The sequence below is a fragment of the Nansenia antarctica genome (genome assembly GCF_963989245.1).
Source record: "Nansenia antarctica genome assembly, chromosome: 5".
NCBI classification, from domain to species: Eukaryota; Metazoa; Chordata; class Actinopteri; order Argentiniformes; family Microstomatidae; genus Nansenia; species Nansenia antarctica.
The window spans coordinates 70,461,827-70,474,523 of record NC_137690.1 but is presented as its reverse complement, the minus strand read 5'-3'; the positions used below and the strand labels follow the sequence as shown (position 1 = coordinate 70,474,523).

The 12,697-nt window shown below is 43.4% G+C and overlaps 2 protein-coding genes across 2 annotated transcripts; one reads left to right on the top strand and one right to left on the bottom strand.

The window, feature by feature from the left end:
* Positions 1-51: 51 nt before the first annotated feature.
* On the bottom strand, positions 52-2,096 carry airim (AFG2 interacting ribosome maturation factor; the record flags this gene model as incomplete). Its single annotated transcript, XM_080532692.1, has 4 exons — positions 52-668; positions 784-902; positions 1,335-1,514; positions 1,828-2,096. 4 exons carry the CDS (start codon positions 2,094-2,096, stop codon positions 637-639), a joined length of 600 nt encoding a protein of 199 aa, XP_080388818.1. The 3' UTR covers positions 52-636.
* A 354-nt stretch (positions 2,097-2,450) lies between these two features.
* cdca8 (cell division cycle associated 8) lies at positions 2,451-10,736 on the top strand (the record flags this gene model as incomplete). The annotated part of the gene is made up of 11 exons (XM_080531914.1): positions 2,451-2,512; positions 2,789-2,877; positions 2,974-3,111; positions 3,527-3,564; positions 3,878-3,944; positions 4,219-4,289; positions 5,372-5,451; positions 5,559-5,648; positions 9,094-9,223; positions 9,650-9,736; positions 10,701-10,736. The coding sequence occupies exons 2-11, from the start codon at positions 2,796-2,798 to the stop codon at positions 10,734-10,736; spliced, it is 819 nt and encodes a 272-aa protein (XP_080388040.1). The 5' UTR covers positions 2,451-2,512; positions 2,789-2,795.
* Positions 10,737-12,697: the final 1,961 nt, after the last annotated feature.

Sequence of the window (12,697 nt, the reverse complement as noted above, 5' to 3'; positions counted from 1 at the left end):
TTAGGACCATCTCCAGATTAGACTATTAAACTTAAATACACAACAGCAGGGGTGCAAACTGGTGATGGCCCAAAAAGGTGATTTTTTTTTTTGCCTGAAAACGAAGAAAATGATCAGTGTGCAGCTAACCTTAGAGGAGAACATTTTTGACGGGGGGGATAGCACTAGCACTAATTGTGCTAAATGGATATCGCTAGCACTAAGCTAAAAGTTATTTCAACAGCAGCATCATGTGACTTTGATGAGACTTTTTTTCCCCAGATCTACACGATTCACATGGATGATTTTGAGGTAAAAGCGGCTAATTTAGCAGATAAGTGACATGTTTGCACCCCTGCAACAGTGTAATCCACATATGGCCATTGTTGTTGTCTATTATCTGGATGTCTATCCATTGAGTCCTTTCCTTTGTTATCCTAGTCACGTCAGGTGAACCAATCAGAGGAGCCTAGAGTTTTCCTTCGTTAGGACAACTCCTGGCCTTCTCTTTCAAACGAGATGCATCCAGCGATTATTATGGAAATCTCACCGAGATCTTTCATCTTGAACACATTGCAGAGTCTAGTCATTGCAGACCATCTCTCTCGCCTTCAGATCCACTAGGCAGTGCTTTCTGACACACACTCCTGTCTCGTTTCACTCCATGAATGACACTTTAAACAGTGTATCTGAAATGAGACAAAAAAAAAAGACTACAACGTCCAACTTTGATGTATTGTACTCAGGAACACGTTGAGCAATGTGAAAACAGTGAGAGGGCTGTATAAACAGAGATGGGCTTACCTGAGATGCTTTCCTCATCACTGATTGATTCCAGGGACTCCCATCTCCTGGGAGCCGTTTGCAGATGGGTGAAGTCTTCGGGCCTCAATGTCTTAAGCAGATTCTTTCTCTGAATATATCTGGACACTTAGCTGAGGAAAAGTATCACTTTTGTTTTCTCTCTTATATAATTTATTGTGGACCGATATGCACGCAGAAGGAACTGACCATAAAGACATAGAAAAGCAGCATTCTAGGTTGAACACACTGCATTCACCTCACATATCTCATCTGGATAAGTGTTTAACCACCAAACCGTAACATATGACATAGCAACCTGATATCCGGCAGTGCAGTCGATGACCTGGGTCCAGTATCTCAGAACTTCCGTCATTTGGATGAGAATGATTCAGATTCTTGTTTTGCTATCCAAGATCAGACCAAGGTGGCTGATTTCCCCTATATGACTAAACAACATGCAAGATAGATCTGACCCTGGATAGATAGATAGATCACTCTGACCTAGATTAAAAGTTTAGAAATCCTGTGCCCTGGACCGTGCTCAAAGATACTGTCGGCGATAGTATCGCTCTGCGTCCTCCAGCCACTCCAACATGTCAGCTATGGATGCCGTTGTGGCAGACCTCTGTATGCAGACCGCGAGGTCAAGGCTGTCTGTGTGCTGCTCATACAACTGGAAGGCACCAGACACTTGGTTACTGACGGCATCTCGTACTGACTGGAGGTGACACCTGTAAGAAAGAAATTGAGAGAACGGGCTTATTGTAATGCATTGGATGCAATCAGGGCCGGTCCTAGGCATTTAGGTGCCCTAGGCGAGAGTATGATTTGATCCCCCCCCCCCAAATCTTTTTTTTAGGGCCGCCACCACCACCACATTAAGCCACCAGTACTGCCTCATCACCACCCACACATTCAACAGTAAAAATATGGACAACAATGGTTTCAAGACAAAAATAGACAGTAGGCTGAGACATATTTTCATAGAGACAAAATTATTGAAATTGAGTTAAGTTGAGTTAAGTTAAACAACATGCGTCTTACATTTTCTCCATGAGTTTAGTCAAGACGACATCCACTGCCTGCAGGAGCTTGAAGTGTAGGCGTTCCTGAAGGTCTGTGAAGGTGTGGAGAGGGGTGTTCACAATGTGCACGTTATGGAGAGCCCGTAACTGCTCTGCGAGGTTTCCAAGTGAAACCATCAAGGCAGTGCATTCCGCCAACACTGAGTTCCATACTTTCTGATTGTTCTCCAAGCTATGGAAACATTTTTTCAAGACTTGCTGAAGTGATAACAATGCCGGCGTGGACATTTTAAAAAAAAAAAGAAACGATACAGCTCAATACTCAGCAGAACGGAGCCCACTTTTAAATATTTTTCAACGAATAATATTTGCTTGAATGGTTACTTTACATCACCAAATGTTCAGCAAAAAATAAAGAAATGATCCAACTTCACATTAAAAACTGTGAATCCTACTCCGACATCACCACACGTTGCCCATACGGTTGTGTTCAACTTCCGGTCTGCTGCTATAAACATTGAATTTGATTGGTTGAAATGGGTGACGTGATGACCTCAACCAAACGTGAATCCTTATTGGCTGATCTGTTCTTCCTGCGCTGCGCGTACATTTTAAAAAATATTTCTCAACTGTAGCTCGAGACGAGGAAAGTGGAGGGAGCAGAGAGATAACCAGTTAGCTCATTAAAAGGATAATCACTACAGGTAAATCACTATAATATATGTTACATAAACTAGCAGGAATGTATCATTGTTGTTTTTTTTGTCGTAATAGACCTAGCTACCAGTACGCTAACTAACTATCTTAGAACGATAACCGTTGACATTTAGAAAGTTACGTCGAGGCTACTGCTAGCTACTTCACTTGTTAGCTAGCTCGCTAGTTAGTAGTTACTTAGCTAGTTAGTAGTTACTTAGCTATATATTCAACGTTAATAAGATAACGTTATGCCACAAATCGTTTGCTATCTGAATTCACAGAGTCGCCATGGCACCCAGAAAACAGCGCCAGAAGAACAACCCCAAGATGGACAAGCTGGAGGCCTTCCTGGCGGACTTCGACAGTGAGGGTACGTGAACAGGAAAGCTATCAAAGTTAGCCGAAGGTTTACCGATCGATGTGATTTTGGCAAGACCCGTATTTATAAACGATGTTCTTTGTGTAGTGGAAACCGTGATCGAGAGGCTGAAGGAGAGGACCAACAGCATGCTGAAAGATGTGGACAACTTATACAACATGGCCTTGATCAAACTACCGAAGGCAGAGAGACAGATGAACTGGCTGCAGCACTGTAACTTCTATGGTAAGTAGAATCCAATGGCAATACTTGAGACAGATGATGTGTCATGCTCCTGCATTATAAGTGGAAAAGATAGGCTGTTAATAATAACACAACAGTGTTATGGTTAGATCTAATCACCTTTATGTATAGCTGGCGTTTAGTTGAAACGTGCTTTAGAAATGATAACTTATTGTTGATAATTATTAATTACTTTGGCATCAACACAATGATAGATATGAAGTGCTTTCATTGGCAGACTCAGAATAAGTGAGCTTGGTATCATAATTGAGATGTAAATACAGTGTTATAGTGAGTGAGGTTCCACTGAAATTATGCCTGTTATCCATATCTATATCCATACAGTTCTACATCCAGCAGGAGGCTGGAGGTTGTTTTTCACGGGCACACTGACTCCTCTCCTTCTTTCCCCCGTCAGGTGCAGAGAAACCCAAGGCCCCTGTGGAGGACGACAAGGTGAGTGCATACTGCATGACATTCTGCAAGCGGACACAATTCACTCTATTTGTTGATATAATATATTATGTTGGCTGCCAACACTGACCGTGTAGAAATGATGCTCCAAACAACATGCTCCAACAAAATCACATTCAAGTTTTAGTTTTTAAAGTACATTTTCACCAAGGTCTCAAGACACTATACTATCAGAGAAATAAAAACAATTCTCTTCAGCTTTTACGTGAGTGACAGTCTGTTGTAAGAGCCGTGCAAGTCCCTCCGTCCCTCAGCTGCCCACAGTGACTCAATGCTTCTGTCTGTTCACCTGTAGATTAAAGCGGAAGCTGCTAAGGTTCAGAGTGTCATGGCTGAAGTCCACACCATTCCTGCCAAAAAATGTAAGTCACAACACCGCTGTGCTCCTCACTGACGTACACAGTGCTACCTCTGTATACTTATACAATACTACATCTATATACAGGGTTCCCACGCTGGTCTTAAAAAGCCCTAAAGTCTAAAATCCAGTAATCTGATCTATAAGGCCTAAAAAGGCCTTCCATTTCAGTTATTCGGCCCGAAAATGAGGTGCTAGGTCTTAAAAATTAGATCCTGCAAGGAAATCATCCCGACCACTATTTATCTATTTACGCAGAATTGTGCTTTTCTCTTCAGCCTTGAAGAAGCAGGGTGAAGCCGGGAGCAGCTCAGAGGTTGATGAGAACAGTCAGACTACAGTGAAGAAGGTTAGTGTTGTCAAGGGGCGCTGTTGTGCAGATGTGATACCATGTGGACCTGTCTTCTTTCCTTTGTGCCATCTTATCTGAATCAACGTACTTGATTGATCAAAGCAATGTGGTTGAACCCTATTGGATAAGGCATATAACTGTCATAACCGTTCGGGGGATCGCAACTGATGTACCATACGCCTGGGGGGTATTCCATCAATGTTGCTATGTTGCAATGTTTGATACGCGAGACGTATCAAAATAAGCATGGATTTTAAAATAAATCTCGTGGGATTTATCAAAATAAGCCTGGATTGTCCTTTAGTGACATTGATGGAATACCCCCCTGTGTACACCTTTAAAGCTGCAATCTGTAATTCAAACAAACAACAAAGCGGGCTCCCTGTCTCTTTTTTGGTAAGCAGCTGAGGTATGGGGCCTGGAGAAATGTAACCACTTCAAATGTCATTTCCTAGACAGCTATGGATGCAAGGACTAACCATCCATGAACAAAAAGAAAAATGTAACCATGTTTTGAAGCTATACTGTTTGTTTACAATTGCATTGTCTATCATCCAAACCATCTTAAACCAACCAAAATAAGACACTGCAAGACCACAAAGTGTCTTCTGGGACATATATATTCTAGTGTTTCATTTACACTACAGCCCACTGGCGGGGGCAAGGGGGGGGGCAGGGGGGGCGACCGCCCCTCCTGGTGCCCCCACGGTTGAAAAACGTCTCGAGTTTTGAGTGGCAAAAATGAGAGGACGTGCCCTATTGGTGCCCCTCCAATGGTCTAAACTTGACCATGTGCCCCCACAGTTGAAAAAACGTTGCACTAAAGTGCCCTTTTGTGTGGCAAAATTAGAGGATGTGCCCTATTGGCTGCCCTTCCAATGGTCTAAACTTGACCATGTGCACTGATGGGGTCCCATGTTGTGCAGTAGGTGCCCTTTTTTTCTTTTCGCCCCTGCCCTTCAAACAGCCTGAGTCCACCACTGCTACAGCCCCAGTGGTCATCAAAGACAGGCAAGGACCATACGTCATGTCATCCTCTGGAGAAAATAACGAGTGCCTCATTCATCTCGTGTCAACAGGGCAAATCAAGGAAACCCCCAATGGCGTCCAAGAGAGCCAAGGCCCTCTCGGTCAACGCGCGGAACAGCTCTGTCAGGAAGTAAGATGTTTTCCGCAGTCCTATTCGTCTCATACTGTGGTGAAGTACGTGTGATGTGATGTGATACACAAGGTGGTGTTAATTAATGTGACCCTTGTTGTGTTCAGGTCCAATAGGAAGCCTCTGGTCACTCCTGCACGCGGCATCATGGACTCTTGCCTCATGACCCCTCTCATCACCCCGCGCTTCGACCCCAGGTGAGCGGGCTTCCGCAACGACAGTACTCACTGTTTCCCCTACCATTGCCTTGGCCGCCCCCCCAACGGAACCACCCGCCCCCCCAAGAAAGAGGAATTATTACGGACATAAACACCAAACATCTGACGAGCTAAAATATCCACGTTTTATTAAACGCACCCAAACTGGCAAGTGGCAAGCCCATAGGCTCGTTGGTAACATAGTTACCATAGTTACCATAGGCTCGTTGGTGACATGAGTCCGCCAGTAGTCTCACATAGCCAGACCGATCTCTCCACACTTCACATAGCCAGACCTATCTCTCCACACTTCACATAGCCAGACCTATCTCTCCACACTTCACATAGCCAGACCGATCTCTCCACACTTCACATAGCCAGACCTATCTCTCCACACTTCACACAGCCAGACCTATCTCTCCACACTTCACACAGCCAGACCTATCTCTCCACACTTCACACAGCCAGACCTATCTCTCCACACTTCACACAGCCAGACCTATCTCTCCACACTTCACACAGCCAGACCTATCTCTCCACACTTCACACAGCCAGACCTATCTCTCCACACTTCACATAGCCAGACCTATCTCTCCACACTTCACATAGCCAGACCTATCTCTCCACACTTCACATAGCCAGACCTATCTCTCCACACTTCACATAGCCAGACCTATCTCTCCACACTTCACATAGCCAGGCCTATCTCTCCACACTTCACATAGCCAGACCTATCTCTCCACACTTCACATAGCCAGACCTATCTCTCCACACTTCACATAGCCAGACCTATCTCTCCACACTTCACATAGCCAGACCTATCTCTCCACACTTCACATAGCCAGACCTATCTCTCCACACTTCTCACATAGCCAGACCTATCTCTCCACACTTCACATAGCCAGACCTATCTCTCCACACTTCACATAGCCAGACCTGTCTCTCCACACTTCACATAGCCAGACCTATCTCTCCACACTTCACATAGCCAGACCTATCTCTCCACACTTCACATAGCCAGACCTATCTCTCCACACTTCACATAGCCAGACCTATCTCTCCACACTTCACATAGCCAGACCTATCTCTCCACACTTCACATAGCCAGACCTATCTCTCCACACTTCACATAGCCAGACCTATCTCTCCACACTTCACATAGCCAGACCTATCTCTCCACACTTCACATAGCCAGACCTATCTCTCCACACTTCGCATAGCCAGACCTATCTCTCCACACTTCACATAGCCAGACCTATCTCTCCACACTTCACATAGCCCCAGACCTGTCTCTCCACACTTCACATAGCCAGACCTGTCTCTCCACACTTCACATAGCCAGACCTATCTCTCCACACTTCACATAGCCAGACCTATCTCTCCACACTTCACATAGCCAGACCTATCTCTCCACACTTCACATAGCCAGACCTATCTCTCCACACTTCACATAGCCAGACCTATCTCTCCACACTTCACATAGCCAGACCTATCTCTCCACACTTCACATAGCCAGACCTATCTCTCCACACTTCACATGGCCAGACCTATCTCTCCACACTTCACATAGCCAGACCTATCTCTCCACACTTCACATAGCCAGACCTATCTCTCCACACTTCACATAGCCAGACCTATCTCTCCACACTTCACATAGCCAGACCTATCTCTCCACACTTCACATAGCCAGACCTATCTCTCCACACTTCACATAGCCAGACCTATCTCTCCACACTTCACACAGCCAGACCTATCTCTCCACACTTCACATAGCCAGACCTATCTCTCCACACTTCACATAGCCAGACCTATCTCTCCACACTTCACACAGCCAGACCTATCTCTCCACACTTCACACAGCCAGACCTATCTCTCCACACTTCACATAGCCAGACCTATCTCTCCACACTTCACATAGCCAGACCTATCTCTCCACACTTCACATAGCCAGACCTATCTCTCCACACTTCACATAGCCAGACCTATCTCTCCACACTTCACATAGCCAGACCGATCTCTCCACACTTCACATAGCCAGACCTATCTCTCCACACTTCACATAGCCAGACCTATCTCTCCACACTTCACATAGCCAGACCTATCTCTCCACACTTCACATAGCCAGACCTATCTCTCCACACTTCACATAGCCAGACCTATCTCTCCACACTTCACATAGCCAGACCTATCTCTCCACACTTCACATAGCCAGACCTGTCTCTCCACACTTCACATAGCCAGACCTATCTCTCCACACTTCACATAGCCAGACCTATCTCTCCACACTTCACATAGCCAGACCTATCTCTCCACACTTCACATAGCCAGACCTATCTCTCCACACTTCACATAGCCAGACCTATCTCTCCACACTTCACATAGCCAGACCTATCTCTCCACACTTCGGTTCGCGCTGTGCCGCGCTGGAGAATAATACAACATTGTGCGCGCGAGTTTTTGCCGGGTGAGATGTTTTCAGATAGAAAGTAAGCAAGTTGAAACGTTAGCAAATATAATTGCTGAGTGTTCTGACAGAGAAAGTTGGTTAAAATTGGTCGTTATTATTGTGACTAGAAAGTGTCTGACTGACACTTGACAATGACTATAATTCCAAGAGTGTCAAAGAAAATAGTGTCAAAGAACTAGCAAGCTAGCTAGCTCAGAGGTGATTAGATGAGCTAGTCTGCTTGCACACTTGCCAGCTAAAGAGCTAACTGGATGCACTTTATTATTTTACTTAAATTAGATATACTATATTTCTTATTCTGCTAGAATTGGGCTTCATGGTAATACCATAATGGCATATTTACAGTACATGGACAGTGGATTGAAGCATTTGAAATGTCAGTTTTTTATAGTTGGACATGTTTTTTTTTTCAGGTGAGAGAGTAATGTCAAAATGACATTATCTGACTGCATTGCCCACAGCAATCCAAAATTCAATTATATATTTATATATATATATTTATGTTATAAATTTATATGGATCAATTTATACCTCTTATTAGATTATAAATACTCTGGTTGTTATGTTTGCCTTTTGGTTGACAGCAAAATAGGGAGAGAGGAGGATAGGGAGGGAGAGAAGGAGAGAGAGCAGGATGGTGTCGGCACACAAGAGAGAGAGACAGCAAGAACCAGGTGAGAAAGTGGACAGGTAATCAAGACCACATAAGTAAGTAGCCTTGAGAACCGATGGTTCTCGAGCCTAATGGCCCATAGGGAAGGAGCCTATCTCCTGTTTCCGTAGCGTGAGGCGGCTTAATGTACAAGTTAGTACACCCCCTGGACATGACGCTGGTATGTCGCAGGGTCTTACCCCCTGAGGGTAGCAGCAAACCTAGGGGAAACACTGGTACTGAACGATGTTATCAATCAACCAATCAGTCTTCAAACTGTAGTTCAGAGCTAAGAGGACACTCCTTCCTTCCTTGTCATATCCCAGACTGCCAAAGACCCCTGCAGTGAGGGTACCTCGTCACAAGGAGCGGGTATACAGCATCTCTGTCAACGGCTCTCCCATAGCTGGGCAAGGAGAGGACATCGTCATCAACGTCCCTGTGGGGAACGGAGAGGTAAGTTATCTGTTAGCAGCCTTTCCGTTGGTCCCTTCAGAGCAGGTATGCTAGCACCACCTCAATGCTACCACCTCTATGCTACCTCCTCTATGCTACCACCTCTATGCTACCACCTCTGTATGTTAGCTCCTCTATGCTACCACCTCTGTATGCTAGCACCTCTATGCTACCACCTCTGTATGTTAGCTCCTCTATACTACCCCCTCTATGCTAGCACCTCTGTCTGAGCCGGTGTCTGTAGACTTGGATAGGGACCCTCACTGTCCATTTGGATGTGTCTGAAATATGTCTGGATCCCTCTGAGCTCAGTGTCGACTTTGTCTATTGCGTAAACAGCTGTGTGTCCAATGATTTCCAGTCTGATATTGATTCGCTGACATGGAACGAGGCTTTGCTCACAAGGTGTTTTTGTTTTGGATCCAGTCTATTCAGCTGCTGGCCAGTCAGATGGACTCTGTGGACCTCAGCCAGTTGGATGAGACGGCCCTACGGAGCATCCGCTTGCTGCAGGTTTGTTTCTGACCACACAGCTGTAGTGTACTTTAATTAAGGCTTTCTTATTTTTACCCCTACCTCTCTTTCTCAAGTGCCCTTCATGTGTCATCAGTAGTATGATAGAAAAGCATGGACACTTGCAATTTGTTCACTTATAAATCATCAAATAAAAAACAACGATTCTTCATTATCAGGCCAGTTCATGACAGAGCGGTGCTCTGTAGGCTAGCAACCTGTGCTACCCTGCCAGTCTGCAGTAATATTAGGGAGCAGTAACAGCTTCACTGCTGGACGAAATTTTGGGCGTCATATTCCATCAAAGGGGGGAAATGCAACGTGGAAATATCTTAAAATGAGGGACTGTTGTGCACAAATCAGCCTTAAAACCATGTTGTACAATTTTTTTGTTATGCTTGTTATAAAGAAAAGGTCTATAATACATTGAAACGACATTAAACTAAGATAATACGATGGTTATCATAATATTAACATCTTAATAACAAAGAAAATAATTACATTTGTGGTTTTCGCCACAACATCATTCTGGGAGATATCTCATAACACTCGATTTTGAGTGTGCCTCTGGAAAACCTCAGTTTGGAGGGCCATGTAAGCCCTACCACTTGGCCCTACCCCTCAATCCCAACAAGAATCGGGAAACCCTTCCCCTACGTGTGAACGTACAAAATGGAAGGGTAGGGCTAAGTGGTCGGGGCAAGGGGTGTGTTGGGATGGGGCCTTAATCTGCTGGTTGATTGTCATTACTGTTGCTGTTTGTATGATGTATTAGTTGGCTCACAAGTAGTTAGTGGTTTTTCCCGTAAACCACGAACTTCATTGTGCATGACTGTAAACTTCCTGTATGTGTAATATCTGGTTTAGATTCCTCCCTCTTCTAAACCAGACGTTAGCCTGGTCAGGCAGTGACTAGTTGCTGCTCCCATCAGACTCACTGTTCCTCTTGTCTTCTTCTCCACAGACCCGACTCACAACTCTGTGTGGGACATCTGAGTGACCCTCTTCAGACCCTCCCCTTTTTTGTACATTATTCTATACACATTTCTCTCAACATTGATATTTTATAATTGTATATTTCTGATCTAGTTATGTTTATAGATGTCAAGTCTGTATCATTAGGTGTTTAGTCTGTATCATTAGGTGTTTTCTCTGGGATTGGTAAAAAGTGAATGTAGGTTATTTTAGGTCTTTTTTAAAAAACAAAAAAACAAAGATGTTACATGCATACTTTTTGTCTGTGTTGAAGAGGTTGTTTTTTTTTCTTTCAGAGATGCCCAAACATGCAGCAATATTTGTTTCCAATGATGGCTTTAGATTTTATACTTTTTCAATTTTGTACATATGAAAACAGTGAATAAACCTCCATCATTGTCATTATCTCGTGAAAATCAATGCTTCATGGCCGTGATACATCTGCAGCCATCAAGGAGTCAGATCACATGATAAAGAATGTTCAGTGAAGAGAGCTTCTGTGTTCTGGGCCAATCAAAGTGCTTACTAAAGTCTGGTGTTAGTCAGGCAGTGGCATTCACACACCTAGAGGTTTTGTTACTTATAGGGTCGGTTAAAATGCTTTTTAGGCTAGAATTAGTCTTGTCTGAGACCGCCAAGAAACCGTGTCTTGTCTGTCAAACGGCCAACCATCATCCCAACCTCAAAATTTGTCAGATCTAGTCAAGAATGGTAATAGAAACTCTGTCTTTCTGCAAATGTTATTTTTTTACTTGGAATGTTTAATGTTTCTGTGGTAAAGGTGCTAGCTAGACAAAACTTTTTCAAAAACCTCTATCAAAAACTTATTTGAAATGACTGTCTGCTAATTACTAATTGATAGAAAAGATACACAAATACATCTCTTTTACATGGCTATAGCAATTAATTAAGTTCTGTAAGTCCAGTCAATCATAAGATCCATACATAAGGACATACTTAACAGTATTCAAACCCACCAGCATTCATAGATATTCAAAACTAGTTTTACACATTCATCAAATCATAAATTAATGAACAGTATTCATTGTTCTGTACACTTTCAACACATGTGACTGTTTACAATCACACGTGTATCTATAATGTATGTGTGTAATTTGTTAACGTTCATTAAGAATTACAAACGAAATCTAATTGGCTGAATAGTTCATGCCGGAGTTCAAACTTCACCAACTGGGACCTGCGAGTTCCCGAGAACCAAACGAACGCACCATCAGACCAATTAACAAAAGAAACATTCATCATTTCAACATAACAACAATTTAAGTGAATAGACACTCAGAGCCACGAGAATCTTGCTAGTATTCACAGTAAAGATGAAACAGCTGCAACATTTTACATGATTATTCAAGTCCATGTGATGATGGAGGAGGGGTCTGTGCGACAGGTGTATGAGGAGCTGAACATCACTGTGGTCTGTCTACCATCTCTGAAGGCTTCAAACGGTTAGTAATACAATTCAATTTGTATGGTTGAAACACCAGCATTAATCATATGAATTAACGACTGGTCAGTGGGGATAATTGTATACGAAAGGCTGTATTATTATATCACTTCAATTGCATTAAGTTAGATCCCACAGCCTGGGCAGATTTGGACGACAATGAATGTGTAGCCTTGGTGGAGATGGTGCTAAGCTAAGCTACGGTCGAGATGGTGGATTTTGATTGATTGATTGATTGAAAACTTTATTAGAAGATTTGCAGAAGTAGGTACATGAAAGTACCTATTACATACAAGGTCAACTAAAAGGATAAAAACCCAAGAAAGCCACTGGCTTATTTCAATTGGGGTCCTTGATTCTCAATTCATCGTTACATGTAAGACAGACAAAAAAAACTAGTACTATCTACAAGATAATACAGACAAATAACTATTACTATCTACAAGATAAACATACATCCATCATGGGAAGAACAATACAAAACATAAGGTATGTACAGCGGGTAGGACAGGTGGGGACATACA